Source organism: Dermacentor albipictus, unplaced genomic scaffold (genome assembly GCF_038994185.2).
Source record: "Dermacentor albipictus isolate Rhodes 1998 colony unplaced genomic scaffold, USDA_Dalb.pri_finalv2 scaffold_15, whole genome shotgun sequence".
Classification (NCBI taxonomy): domain Eukaryota; kingdom Metazoa; phylum Arthropoda; class Arachnida; order Ixodida; family Ixodidae; genus Dermacentor; species Dermacentor albipictus.
This window is the reverse complement of record NW_027225569.1, coordinates 12,974,398-12,986,330: the sequence shown is the minus strand read 5'-3', so window position 1 is coordinate 12,986,330 and position 11,933 is coordinate 12,974,398. Positions and strand designations below refer to the sequence as shown.

Sequence of the window (11,933 nt, the reverse complement as noted above, 5' to 3'; positions counted from 1 at the left end):
ACGGACGTCGACCCGACGGACAGCTCACCATGGATCTATGTCGTCACATCCCCGCCCCTGCGAGAGATGGGACGACATAGTGCCTGCAAAAATTCATACCAGGTTTAAAGCCAATTGAAAATAAATGAATAGGGGCTGTCAATTAATACCCAAAGCGCAAAATTGTAATGATAAAAGCCAATCGGAAAAATAATATAAGGCCAAGGTAACGCATCAGTGTCCCAGGGCGTCTCATCGAGTTCAGAAGGGCGTCTCAGGGCGTCTCATCGAGTACACAAATACAGCCAACGTTTGCGCGCCGCCCGGCGGCGCGCAAACGTTGGCTGTATTTGTGTCAGATCTTTCGTGCGACACTGCAATGTCTGGATTATGGTCACTCACGATCGCCACTATGCGCGTCAGGTACGCCCGAGAGCGCGCGCAGCGCAGGAGACTGGGGTATTTTTTATTTGTTATTACAGGTTCCCGTGGTGTTCGCAGTTTTGCCGCAACCTCCGCCGTTAAGGGGCACGCGTTAAAGAAGTGGCTGCTGTCCCCGCATTTCATGCCGCACGGACGCTGCGACTCTCGCTGCCGGTGGAAACGTGCGAAATAATTGGGAAACGCCCACGTGCCGTGAGCAGCGTGACGAGCGGTCTGGGCGGCGGAAAGAACCGCGGAATACGCGAGGCCGCTGGGACCCATTTGAAAAGTTCTGTGTCGTTATTTTCTCGCGACCATCTGGTGTTCCACTGGGCGGTCACAGTCGCATGAAACGCACTGCGAACCGCTCTGAACGGTTTCTTGAGCGACCGATACGTTCCCCGCGTCGCCGACGCCCCCGCCGCCAGATCAGCGAATTCATTACCATACACGCCGCTGTGCGCGGGCACGTGATGGAGGCAAATTACCGACTGCTGATTTATAAGCGCCAGCATTACTTTAATGTCTTGTATGCGTTGGTCTTTTGTCACGGGCTCCGCGAGCATCGTGAAGAGCGACAAACTGTCCGAATATAAGTGCATAGGGGCAACGCATCTGTGCGTTTCAACGAAGCGCAACGCTTCGGCAAATGCAAATCATTCGGTGCAGTAGGCACTAGGCGCATCTTGCAAACGGTATTTAAGGATCGCAATCATGCCGTCCTTAGGGCGCAAGACGACCACTGCCGCCCCTGCCGACGAGGAAGTAAAAGAGCCGTCGGTATAAATATGCGTGCCCGGGTGTCTCGACGGTTCGCACGCGGCGGCCGCGTTCAATCGAATAAATTCAAGTTTTCTCGCCCTCGATGGTTGCTCATTCCAACTGTCGTGTGCATACAGCACTTCGTCGGGCGAGAATGAGTATCTTCCAAACGTTACTTCAAGGCGCATTTGAAAGAGAGCGAATTCGGCGTTTAGTCTATTATGCGAAGCATATTACGAGAGCTCAACCTAGCTCCTCAGGCGCGGCGGTGTCGCCTTCAATGACCTTTGACCCCATGCCATACCACTTGACACCGTGACGTCACGACAGAGGAGAAACGGGGCTCCAACCAAGGGGGATGTATAAAACTTGCTGGAATGGAAGCCGCCTATACGCTCCTATGGGCAAGGGTGAAGCCGTGCCGAACGGCCGGCGGCCATCTTACCAGAGGCAAAAGGCAGCGGCGCAGCCGCGCCTGTCCGCGCTTCTACTTTTTCGCGCTGCTCATGAAGGCGCTCGCATTCAGAAACCAATGAAAACAAGTGCTTCTGGTTGTAAATGGTTATCTCCCATCAACTGTAGCAGCGAACTAGCGCGAAGAAGGCTATTTAACTGCGGAAATATTAAGGAGAAAAGCATAGCGCAGCCGCGCTTTTTCGCGTTTACAAAGCAACGCTAACGAGCGGTTCTAGTATTAAACGTCTATTTTTCGTCAACCAGAGGGAAACTGGCATGTACAAGGCAGTTTGCCAGCTCAAATATTAAGCAGAAAAGCTTAGCACTGCCGCGCTCGTGCTTTTCCGCGCTGTGGATGACGTTATTCGCATTTACAAAGCAACAAAAACGAGTGGTTCTAGTCATATACATTTATTTTCCATCAGCTAGCAGAAAAGTGGCATGTAAAAGGCAGTGTAACTGTAGAAATATTAAAGAGAAAAGCGTAATCCAGCTGCGCTCGCGCTTTTTCGCTTTGCTGATGCAGCTGCTCCCATTTAGAAAGGAATGCAAATGTGCGGTTCTAGTTGTAGGCGTTTATTTACCATCAACCAGCAGCCAACTGATATACAGAAGGCAGTTCGAATGAGCAGATATTAGGGAGAAAATCTCACATACCGTCAAGAACACCATGACAAACACCCTACTGGTGATTGAAAATAATCACCCTCGACAAAAGTGGTCTCACTTTGTTTTTGATCAGTTCACGGTTTCGTTCTTTCGTCATGTGGTGTATTGTCACTTTTATATATTTTTCAGCGATTTTTTTGCACAAAATATAAATATGGTTATCAAGTGGATCAAGATCAAGGATGTGGTCCTCCAGTTTCTGGAACCAGTTTTTCTCTGTGCAGGTGCCCAGGACTTCAAGGATGAGGTGTTTTGATCTTACCGTCACCATTTTAATAGTATAATATTCTGCCTGTAGCCATCGCAGCCCCTTTTCAACTGCTTCACACAGGCCAACGACGTCTTGTGACGCTGAAATGAGTCCACCTCGGCTCTTTTGCCTAATTAAAGGTGCCAGTTCATCCGAGGGCAGGGCTGCGATGCACAGTTCACATGTTACCGTTGAACGAACTTTCTGCACGACGAAACCTGCAATGTACGGCACTACAGCACCGACAAAAGCTGACAAGCTTTCTGGGCAGCCAATGCGATGGGTATAGTTGTGGTCGTCGGCCTGCAGGATTGATGACCTGCGCATATCAGTAAGCATGCTGCTTTCACCTACCAAAGCTCCTGTAGTTGTTGGATTTAGAATTGAGACTATGTCTTGGGAGCAGTTTCCAGAGATTGATGAAGTTACTTCTGTCTGAACCAACAAACGCTTGTATGCAGCCTTGAACTGCGCAGCGGTTGGGTTGTTGTTATGACCACCTCGTGCACGTATGGACCCGAAGAGGTTTTCGGCGTCATCTTGGCTAAGGTTTTGCGTCAGCAAGTATTTCAGTTGATCCTTGCGAACAAGCTCATCGAACAATTTTTCTGTGCTGGTTATGCACACCAAAAATCCAATGAACCCAGTTTTATTCAGCCCTTCTATTACTGGACGCCCTGCAGGGTCTCTTAGCCCTTGTATGTAGGCACGGGCCTCCGAAAAAAATTGCTTCCAGTGGCACTCCGGCACGAAATGCACACAGCAAAGGCGATCTCCATCTTTCGCATGCCACCTTTCACGGCGAACAGCCCGCTCACACAGGCTCCGCAGCTCCGGATGTTTTGGGAACCTGTCGGCAATTCCAGGCCTATTAGTCGTTGCACACACACACACAACTTATAAGTTGACATCCATCGGCAACGCGAGCGTAGTGGCTCAGTGAAAGTGTCCTCGTGTACTTACAGGTGAAACGTGAGGCCACAACCCTTCTTCAGCCTGTTCGCACATCCGTAGGCAACGCAAGAGGCAACCATAATCAAATCGATGGTGTCTACATGCCCCTCACAGCAACTAGCACTGCAGACCAACTCACGAAAACAGCAGCGCGAGCCGGTGCCGCCGGCGCCGAGCGCGCTTTCTGCCTCTGGTAAGATGGCGGACGGAGGCTTCGGTCGGAGCGCGCCCTCTCCACTCCAGCAATTTTTATATATCCTCCTTGGCTCCAACTCGTGCCGTCGCTCGCGGCGTCGCGGCGGTATATAAGCAGCTGCGCTTGTTTCTAGGTGGCTTTGGCTAAATTCTTGCAAGATGGGCTGGGTGGCAATAGAACCAGGGTCTCCGGAGTGTGAGACTGAGACGCTACCACTGAGCCACGAGTACTACAGTCAAACCTCGATATAACGAACACGCATATAACGAATTATTGAATATATCGAACTCTTCCGAAATATTTTTGTCAAACACATGTATTTTTAACTTCCTATAGCGAACGCGGTTTGGCATAAAACGGTCATAACGAACTTCGCGACGCCAAGCCCTACCTCACTTTAATAGTAGGCGGCAGGCTTCGTTGCACTACAGGTATGTTGTGCGGCGCAGCAAACGTTCAGGACTACCTCGCAGGCGCTGACAGCTCCACAGATGCCACGTCGTCATCGAAAGTTGACAGCCAAAGAAATCGTCCGCATCTCACAACCGCTGACAGCGCCGCTTCAGCAGCGGCATGATCGAATGTTGCTTTTGCGTTTTAGTGTTAGCAGTGGCGTGGCCGTCGTAGCGTTGTGTGGAGGCTCTTTCGGTGGTCGTGTCGAGTGCGGTGCGCGGGTGTGCGTAGTGCTGTGATGGCGATGAATGTGAAAAAAAGAGTGGCACTCACGGCAAAGACCATGCTCGAGATTATTCAACGTGCTATTGAGGGCAGTGGGGTTATGCAAGTGCTATTGAGGGCAGTGGGTTTGCCCTTGTTGAGTGTTTGCAAACTGTGGAACAGGGCGTGATACGGTATGCGATCAACAACAAGAAGCAAGCCGCGATAACGCAGTTTTTTGTGCGTAAATAAATGAACGTGACCCAACTAAGCATCGTTCGAGTTGCTGTGCCTTCTGTGATTGAATTTTGCTCCTCTTGCATGTATTTTTTACGAAATGTTATATTACGAATTATGGATATAGCGAACTAATTTCCGAATTTTTAACTGTTCGTTATAACGAGGTTTCACTGTATGCTTCAAAGCGGTATAAAAGCGCCTCTACTGAATGCGGTGTTGCCTTAGAAACGACCTGTTTCAGGCTCAGGCGTGCGTCGCTTGCTCAGGCGCACATTTCGTTGCCGCGCCGAACGCTGCGTTGCTCGACTCTCACCGCGTCCATTGCGGGGCGCGTAGTCGCTGCGCCGTAGTCCATTGTCTTACACCCCTTGGCGGGTCGACGGGAACGCTGTCGCGTTCCACTCTTGAAGGCGAAGCATAGTAACGCATGAGTTGTTTCTTCGTCTAGCCGAACCAAATATAGCCAAGCAACAGCAGTTCACCAGGATAAACAGTGGTTCAACAACTAAAATAAAGGCTAGTATGCTTCGCATCCTGGGCTTAACCTTAGCTAAGCCACAGCCATTTTTCAGCTCTAAATCAATCGGTGGCTGGTCGAGCAAGACCTGAAGCGCCTCTGTGCGTGTCGTGCGGTTCGCCCCGGTCAGCGCAACGAGCAGCGTGCGCTGCACGGAATTCGCCCGGGCCTTTAGGCGACAATTGGGCTGCTCCGTCCACCACACGGGCGACGCGTACGTCACGGCGTATTTTTGACACCCTCGAATCGCAAAAATAACCTAAATAAAAATGAGGGATACCCGCACCACCAAGGTATAGCAGGTTTAAGCCAATCAAAATTATATGAAGAGGGGTAGAAACCAAAATGTAATTTCAGGAAAAGCCAATTGTTGAAAGAAAAAAAAACGAGGTAAGCCGACAGAAATTGTATATTATTACAAGTAGGGGACAGGAAGGAATGTCGGAATATCTGTCTGCATTGGCTTGTGGCGTGTGACGTCTCGTGTTTCGTCCAATTCTTTATTAGGTCACTGAGCATAAGGAAAAAAACAGCAAAAAAAGAAAATTGAGAAGAGATAATTAGGGCGGTAAACGAGGGCAGGGCCAGAGGAGGCCTGCAGGTCCAGCAGGATTCCGCACATCTGGAACAGAGCTTTGGGTAGACCGAACTGCACAAGCCTGGCGACGTACTGGCGTGTAATAGGCACCTGTAGATAAAACTCAGTGGTACCCTCTTGCAGGCCCGTGGGAAGGCGTACTTTCCGTACATGTGACCGGGGGTCTCCAGTAGGTATGACTTTACGTCCGGTTTCATAAGCATAGTGCAGTCCACTTGACTGCAGCTCGACTGAAGATCTGCAATAGACCTGAAAAAGTGGCAAGCAGGTTCAGTAGGTGCAACTTGGGCACAGGCAGGGAATGGAGGAAAAACTAAAGGACCGAGTCAAGAAAACAGCCATTCCGTCTATAGTGTCCCCGGAGACAAGCTCCACCTTGGTTGGCATAACTAAGGACACTGTAGAGCGAAAGGCGAAGGGCAAGGTGAGAGGGATATGGAATGGAAACAGGGAAAAAGGAGAGAGAAAGGAAACCGATGAAGAAATAAGGGATGATTGTAGAAAGAATTAGGAGTCCGGGAAAGTGAACGATGAAATGATTCGGTAAAGACGAATGAGAAGTGCCCGCTTTCTTTGATCGGTGAGAAGGGAGAGGTAAAGATCAGATGTTACGGTAGTGGGCCGATTCTCTTTAACGGGATTAGCAATGTGAGATGTAAGAGGACAATCATTGAAATAATGGAGCAGGTCTCTACAAGGATTTCCATAGGCACAGTTACTGTGAGATAAAAGGTGAAATCGGAAATAATAGAAAGGGAAGCGGCCATGAGCGGTGATGAGGTGAACAATGGGTCTTTTCGGTGGGAAGAAAGGGGGAAAGCGAGGGACGTTTTTTATCCACTGAAAAAGTCCAGTGTCGATGTTCTCTCGCGCCCAGTGAGCATTCTACTGGGCGAAGGAACGGGCACGCATCTTTGATTTTATGGGTGAGGGAGCGAGAAGGAGGAATCGAGAAACAGCGTGGGAGGCGGCGGAGTTAGCGAGGAAGTCCGCCATCTCATTTGCTTCGATGCCATGGCGTGCCGGTGCATGGAAAAGAGACACCCGTCGCCGGGTAGAGATGAACTGAAGGAGCTGCTTGATTTCCCTGACAGAGGTATTGGTTGTCGTGAAAGTGCTCAATGCAGTGAGCATGGACAAGCAACCAGTGTAAATGTGTAGAGGGATGAAATGGGGCAAAGTCCGTATATAGGCTAGTGCCTTCAGTAAAGCAACTGTTTTGGTAGCATAAGATGAAGTGGCACCAAAAAGTTTAAATTTTCCAACTTCATTGAGGTGGCCTGTTGGACTATAAAGTATGAAAGCGGCTCCTGCAGACTAGAAAGTGTAAGAGCCGTCGGTATACAGGTGGTAGGCCGGCATAGTGGCAACAGAGGGTACATCTTGAAGTCGAAGGCGGTAATGGGAGAAACGACATTTAAGGCTTGGATGACAGTCCCAAGGATTCATAGGGTAGTGAGCAAGCGACGGATGGTAGGAGTCAGTGCCATAAAAGGTAAGGGTTTTGAGTACAAATAAAGAGAAGTAGGCGTTTAGACGGTCTAGTTCAATGTGGAGCGGTGGTGTGTTAGCCAGAACCTGAAGCGACGAGGTACGCGTCGTACGAGAAGCACCGGTGATTGGAAGGAGAAGGGTACGTTGGATAGAGGAAGTTTTGATTTTAGACTGTGAAGTAGGAAAGGTTGGCCACCAGACAGGAGAAGCATATGTGAAGGACGGAAGTAAAATCTGATTATAGAGGAGACGGAGAGCGGATGGCGGCATCGAATAATGCTTGCGAAGGAACAGGAGAAGACGGAAGCGAGAAGGTCTGCTTTTGTACGGATATATGTTAAACTAGCATTTAAGGTGAGATGGGTGTCAAAGATGATGCCAAGAACTTTAATACTCGACTGATATTTGAAGGGGAAGCCGATAAAGCGAACTATGGGAAGACGGGTGCGTGAAGAGGAAGCAGAGAAGTATAGAAAGGAGGATTTGTCGACTGATTGTGAGTTTGGTGCGCTGTGCCCAGATCGAGATAAGATTAAGCGTGAGAGCTACCTTGGATTCTAAAGCGCGGCGATTGCCTGCAGAGAGCACTATGGCAGTGTCATCTGCATAAGCCTGCGCAATCACGTCCGGGGGAAACGGGAGGTCAAGCAATCCGTATAGATGACAATGTTCCACAATAGCAGATTGAGTGGTGACCCTTGAGGGCTGCCCAAAGTAGGTGTAGCAGACACCTGACGAGCCTGCGATCGGAAAGTGATGTGTCGGTGTTCTAAGAAAGATTTTAGAAGGTGGTAAAGGTTGGAAGGATAATTGTGCGAGCGTAAAAAGTGAAGGACGACAGAGTGCCAAACGCTATCGAAAGCGCCTTTAAAGTCTAAACAGATGAGAATTGCGTGTTGTTTCCGGTCTTTGTAGGTGTTTAGAGTTTGTCTGAGACGGTACAAAGCGGTGGACGCACTCTTCCCATGTGTAAAACCGAATTGACGCGGATGAAGTAAGTTATTGGAGTGGAGAAAAAAGTAGAGCCGGGGATTCAGGAGACGTTCGAGAATTTTACTAAACAAAGAATTCATAACAATAGGGCGGTAGGATGAAGGAGAGTCGGGAGGGCGATTGGGTTTAGCAATAAAGATAACACGTCCTTTACGCCAATGAGCTGGGAAGTAGGATAGATTGAGACAATGGTTAAAATGAAGAGGAAAAAGGACGGGTGATAGTAAAAAAGCGTCTTGAGCAGGGGAAGAGTGAGTCCGTCTAGACCTGAGGCGGCATTGGTGTTGCCTGAATTGAGGGCATGTTCAATTTCTGGAATAGTGAAAGGGAGGTCAATGGTTTTGGAGGAATAAGGCGTGGCAGTTATTTGACGCAGGCGCACGTGGTCATCATTATCTGTTGAGGGAGAGTCTTGAGACACGTGAACATTAAGGAGAAAGCGGGCCGACTCAATCACGCTGCATGTGGGACGACCATCGGGTAAAAGAAGGGAGGGGAGCTGGTTGGTACGGGAAAGTTTGTCAAAGCAGATGCGGAAAGGAAGGCCGAAAAGATTGGGTTTGGAAAGGTCTGAGCAGATAGATTTGGAGGCCGCAGATTTGGCCTGGTCGATGTGCATTTTATATTCGGCATGGGCATCATAGTACTGAGCCTTAAACGACTATCGAAGGAACGGGTCAGTGGTGCGTTGGAAGCGCCGACAGAGAGCACGGATCCGTTTGCGTTCAATAGTAAGGTCGGGAGTCCACCTTGAATTAGTCGGAGAGGAACGCGGCTTTATCCAACGAGGATGGAGATGACGAAGCTTGTCGAAGAGAATGTAGAACTTCGTCAAAACCAAATCAAGTGCGTTCGGTGATAGTAAAGTGGTCTGTTGTACCAACGAAAACCATGGAGAGGTGATGAGTGACTGTAAACGATGAGAGGTAGTCGATTTTGTTAATCGTTTATGGCGGGGTCTGATGTGGCCAAAAAACGGAAAATAAGATATATTTGCGGTCGGATAACGTTTTGGATTCGTCGACGAACCAGCTGTAGCCGCATGCGGCGAGAGGAACTGATGCAAAGGAAACATCGATACAACTCAGCAAGGTTGGATTGAAAGATAGGCGGCGAACGAGGGTCACTTAACGATTTTAAGCTGTTGGCGGCAGCAAATTGTGTGAGCTGCGCTCCCCTGATATCGCCTTCCACTGGGCCCCACAGTGTTTCGCATTGAAATCACCCGCCATCACCAGAAATGGTCGAGTAAGAGAGGACAGGTGAGCTTGTAGGGCGTCAAAAAGGGGTTCCAGTGGTTCGTGAGGGGGAGCGTAAACGGCGAGGATGACGAAAGAGACTGAAGGGGCAACACAGGAGACTATGACATAGAGAGGATGGGAATGGACTAGGAAGAGATCATAGGTATGTTTAGGAGCTAAAAGAGCAAGACGGGGATTTACTGGTGAAGCGAAGGTGATGTGTGTGTGAGGTAGGTGCGGAAGAGAGTTGCCTTGTGTATAAGGTTCGGAAATGATTATAAAATCAATGTGGTGCTGCTGGATAAAGTCCAACAACAGCAATGTTGGTTGTCGGGAATGCGCCAGATTAGCATGTCAAACTTTAGTGGGTGTGGAATGGGCCATGGTTGAGAGTAAAAGAGAAAGGGGAAGAGAACATTAAGATGAGTATAGGAGCGCAGGTGTCAGAAATAAAGAAAGGCAAAATGTGCGGAGTACAGAGGAGGCAGAAAGTAACAGATACAAGCAGAAAATGGAGGAAAGAGAGAAAGAAGATAGGAAGGAAGCAAATAGAGAGAATGAGACCACTAGAAGGAAGCGAGGGACACGGTGAGCAACCAAATGGGAACAATGATTGAGGAGGATAGAGGGGCGTATGCACCCTCCCTATGGGGAAAGGGGCTGCGTAGCGGCACACCGACACTAGTGTCAAGTCCAGAAGCGGAGGGATAGTAAGGATACAAGTGTATCTGACGGCAGGGAGTATAGATGGGAAGAGCCACCGCGCAGCCCCCAAGGGACAAGAGTAGGTGGTGCGTGATATCTTATCCATAGTCCGTGCGCATGCGCATACGCGCTATGCGTTCAAGGAAAACTGGGCAAGTCGCATCGCCCGTGGGATGCGACGACGCCCTAGCTACCCGCCGGCACTCGGCGCACATACCGCAGCGTCCCCCATACGGACCGAGCACGTTTCTGCTAAATGCGACTCTGCGCATTTCGGGCAGACCATCTGCGAGGGGTCCTACTTATGCGGGCAGGCGCGTTTGGAGTGCCCGTACGTCGAGCAGTAGGTGCGGGTGGGGACATGCACATCTTCCCGCACCGTCACCGAAGTCCATCCTATGATCAAATGTCGATGCAGCGGAAGGACGCTGCATCGACGGCAAGGACATAGGTGAAGTTTCCGGAGCGTTCGCGGAAAGAGACTCGTACTTTACAGGAATCAGGATCTAATTGGATTGATGGGTTGCGTGCATTGATAGCGGCAAGGAGGCCATGAGCTGGTACGTCGGGATCAACGCCTGATATCCGAATATCGGGTTGTCGTTTTTGGGCCACTTTGATGGAAATCGCTGTACGCGTTATCGGGTTCCTTTCGATTGCAGCCTTGAGATGTTCGAAAGAGTGAGGTTCATTAGTGAAGATTGTGATGCCGTGTCGTGTACGGCGCATCGAGACGTCACCAATTCCCTCCGTTATCGGGTCTATGTTTGCCTTCAGAAGGGCTACGACATCGCGCGGCGGCGAGGCGGAAGGAGCGATAGGGGTTAGGAACAAGATAAATTCGTGCTCTCGCCTGATTACATCGGGCCGTGGAGGAGGTATCGTCGGGTCCGGGTCCGTTTGTAGAACCGCTGCAGGGGTCCTGATTCGGGACTGCCGGGTCGTGAGCGGAGCAGCCTGCATACCAAGATGCGCGGCAGCCGCGTGTGTCCTGGGCTGACAAGGAGGAGGCGGTGGAGCCGCGAGCGTATCTCCAGGAAGGCGCCTCGCCTGCTGCAGCTGGTCCCGCAACTCTTCAATGCGCCCCGCCTGATGGGCAGCAATTGCACGCACGTCAGAACATTCCTGTAATATCTCGGCTAGCCAGGGTACAATTTGCGAGCGTTGAGCATTGGGTACTTTAGTGGAGGCTGGAAGATCAAGTTGGTGATTTGTTTTTGCTTCTTTACTATGCGGTGAAGGGAGGCGGTAATCCGTTGCTCGGAACCCAGTGGCACAGTGGAAACCGAGTGGCCGCAAACGGAAGCCGGGGAACTGTGGGCAGCAACATCAGGAGGTAAAAGCCCGGTAGCGGGGCCGCCCCTTGCAGGCGGATCGCGTTCCCCTCCGGGTAACTGGGCGTCGCGAAGCACCGCGTCTCCTTCATCAGAGAAGACTGACACATTTGAGCCGTCCGAGCGAGGTGTTTTGACACCACTGGGGGAGTCTGGCGCGGACGTCTGCTCGTCCTGGGGAACCTCAGGCTTAGGCATGGTCGCAAACATAGGCGGCCATGGCCATCAGCCGGCCGGCACACGGTATTAGATGATCGAAAAAAGCAAAAGGAGCACACAAAAGCCCCAATCGCACGACGGAGCGAGTCCTGAGAGATTTAAAAGGATCCTCAAAGCAAGGTTGGGTTGGTAAGGTCGAAAAAACCTTACCTTTTCCGAGAAAACTCAGGAGCCGAGAGAGCCACAGACACGCGTACCCACTGCTCGCCTGCGAGCAGTGAAAGAAAAAGAGAACGCGAATGGACT

At 50.4% G+C, this 11,933-nt stretch overlaps 1 protein-coding gene across 1 annotated transcript; it reads right to left on the bottom strand.

The window, feature by feature from the left end:
* Positions 1 to 2,302: 2,302 nt before the first annotated feature.
* Positions 2,303 to 11,666, bottom strand: LOC135916410 (uncharacterized). The gene is made up of 4 exons (XM_065449756.1): positions 11,547 to 11,666; positions 10,988 to 11,223; positions 5,843 to 5,950; positions 2,303 to 3,152 (listed from the first exon to the last, which is right to left on the bottom strand). The coding sequence occupies exons 1-4, from the start codon at positions 11,664 to 11,666 to the stop codon at positions 2,303 to 2,305; spliced, it is 1,314 nt and encodes a 437-aa protein (XP_065305828.1).
* Positions 11,667 to 11,933: the final 267 nt, after the last annotated feature.

What these genes read in the sequence shown, in the direction of transcription:
- LOC135916410 (XM_065449756.1), bottom strand. Translation starts at nt 11,666, where the DNA reads ATGCCTAAGCCTGAGGTTCCCCAGGACGAGCAGACGTCCGCGCCAGAC. An exon ending in TCTCTGATGAAGGAGACGCG is followed by an intron (nt 11,224 to 11,546) that starts GTGCTTCGCGAC and finishes GCTGCCCATCAG; the next exon opens with GCGGGGCGCATTGAAGAGTT. An exon ending in CCACGGCCCGATGTAATCAG is followed by an intron (nt 5,951 to 10,987) that starts GCGAGAGCACGA and finishes CCACTTTTTCAG; the next exon opens with GTCTATTGCAGATCTTCAGT.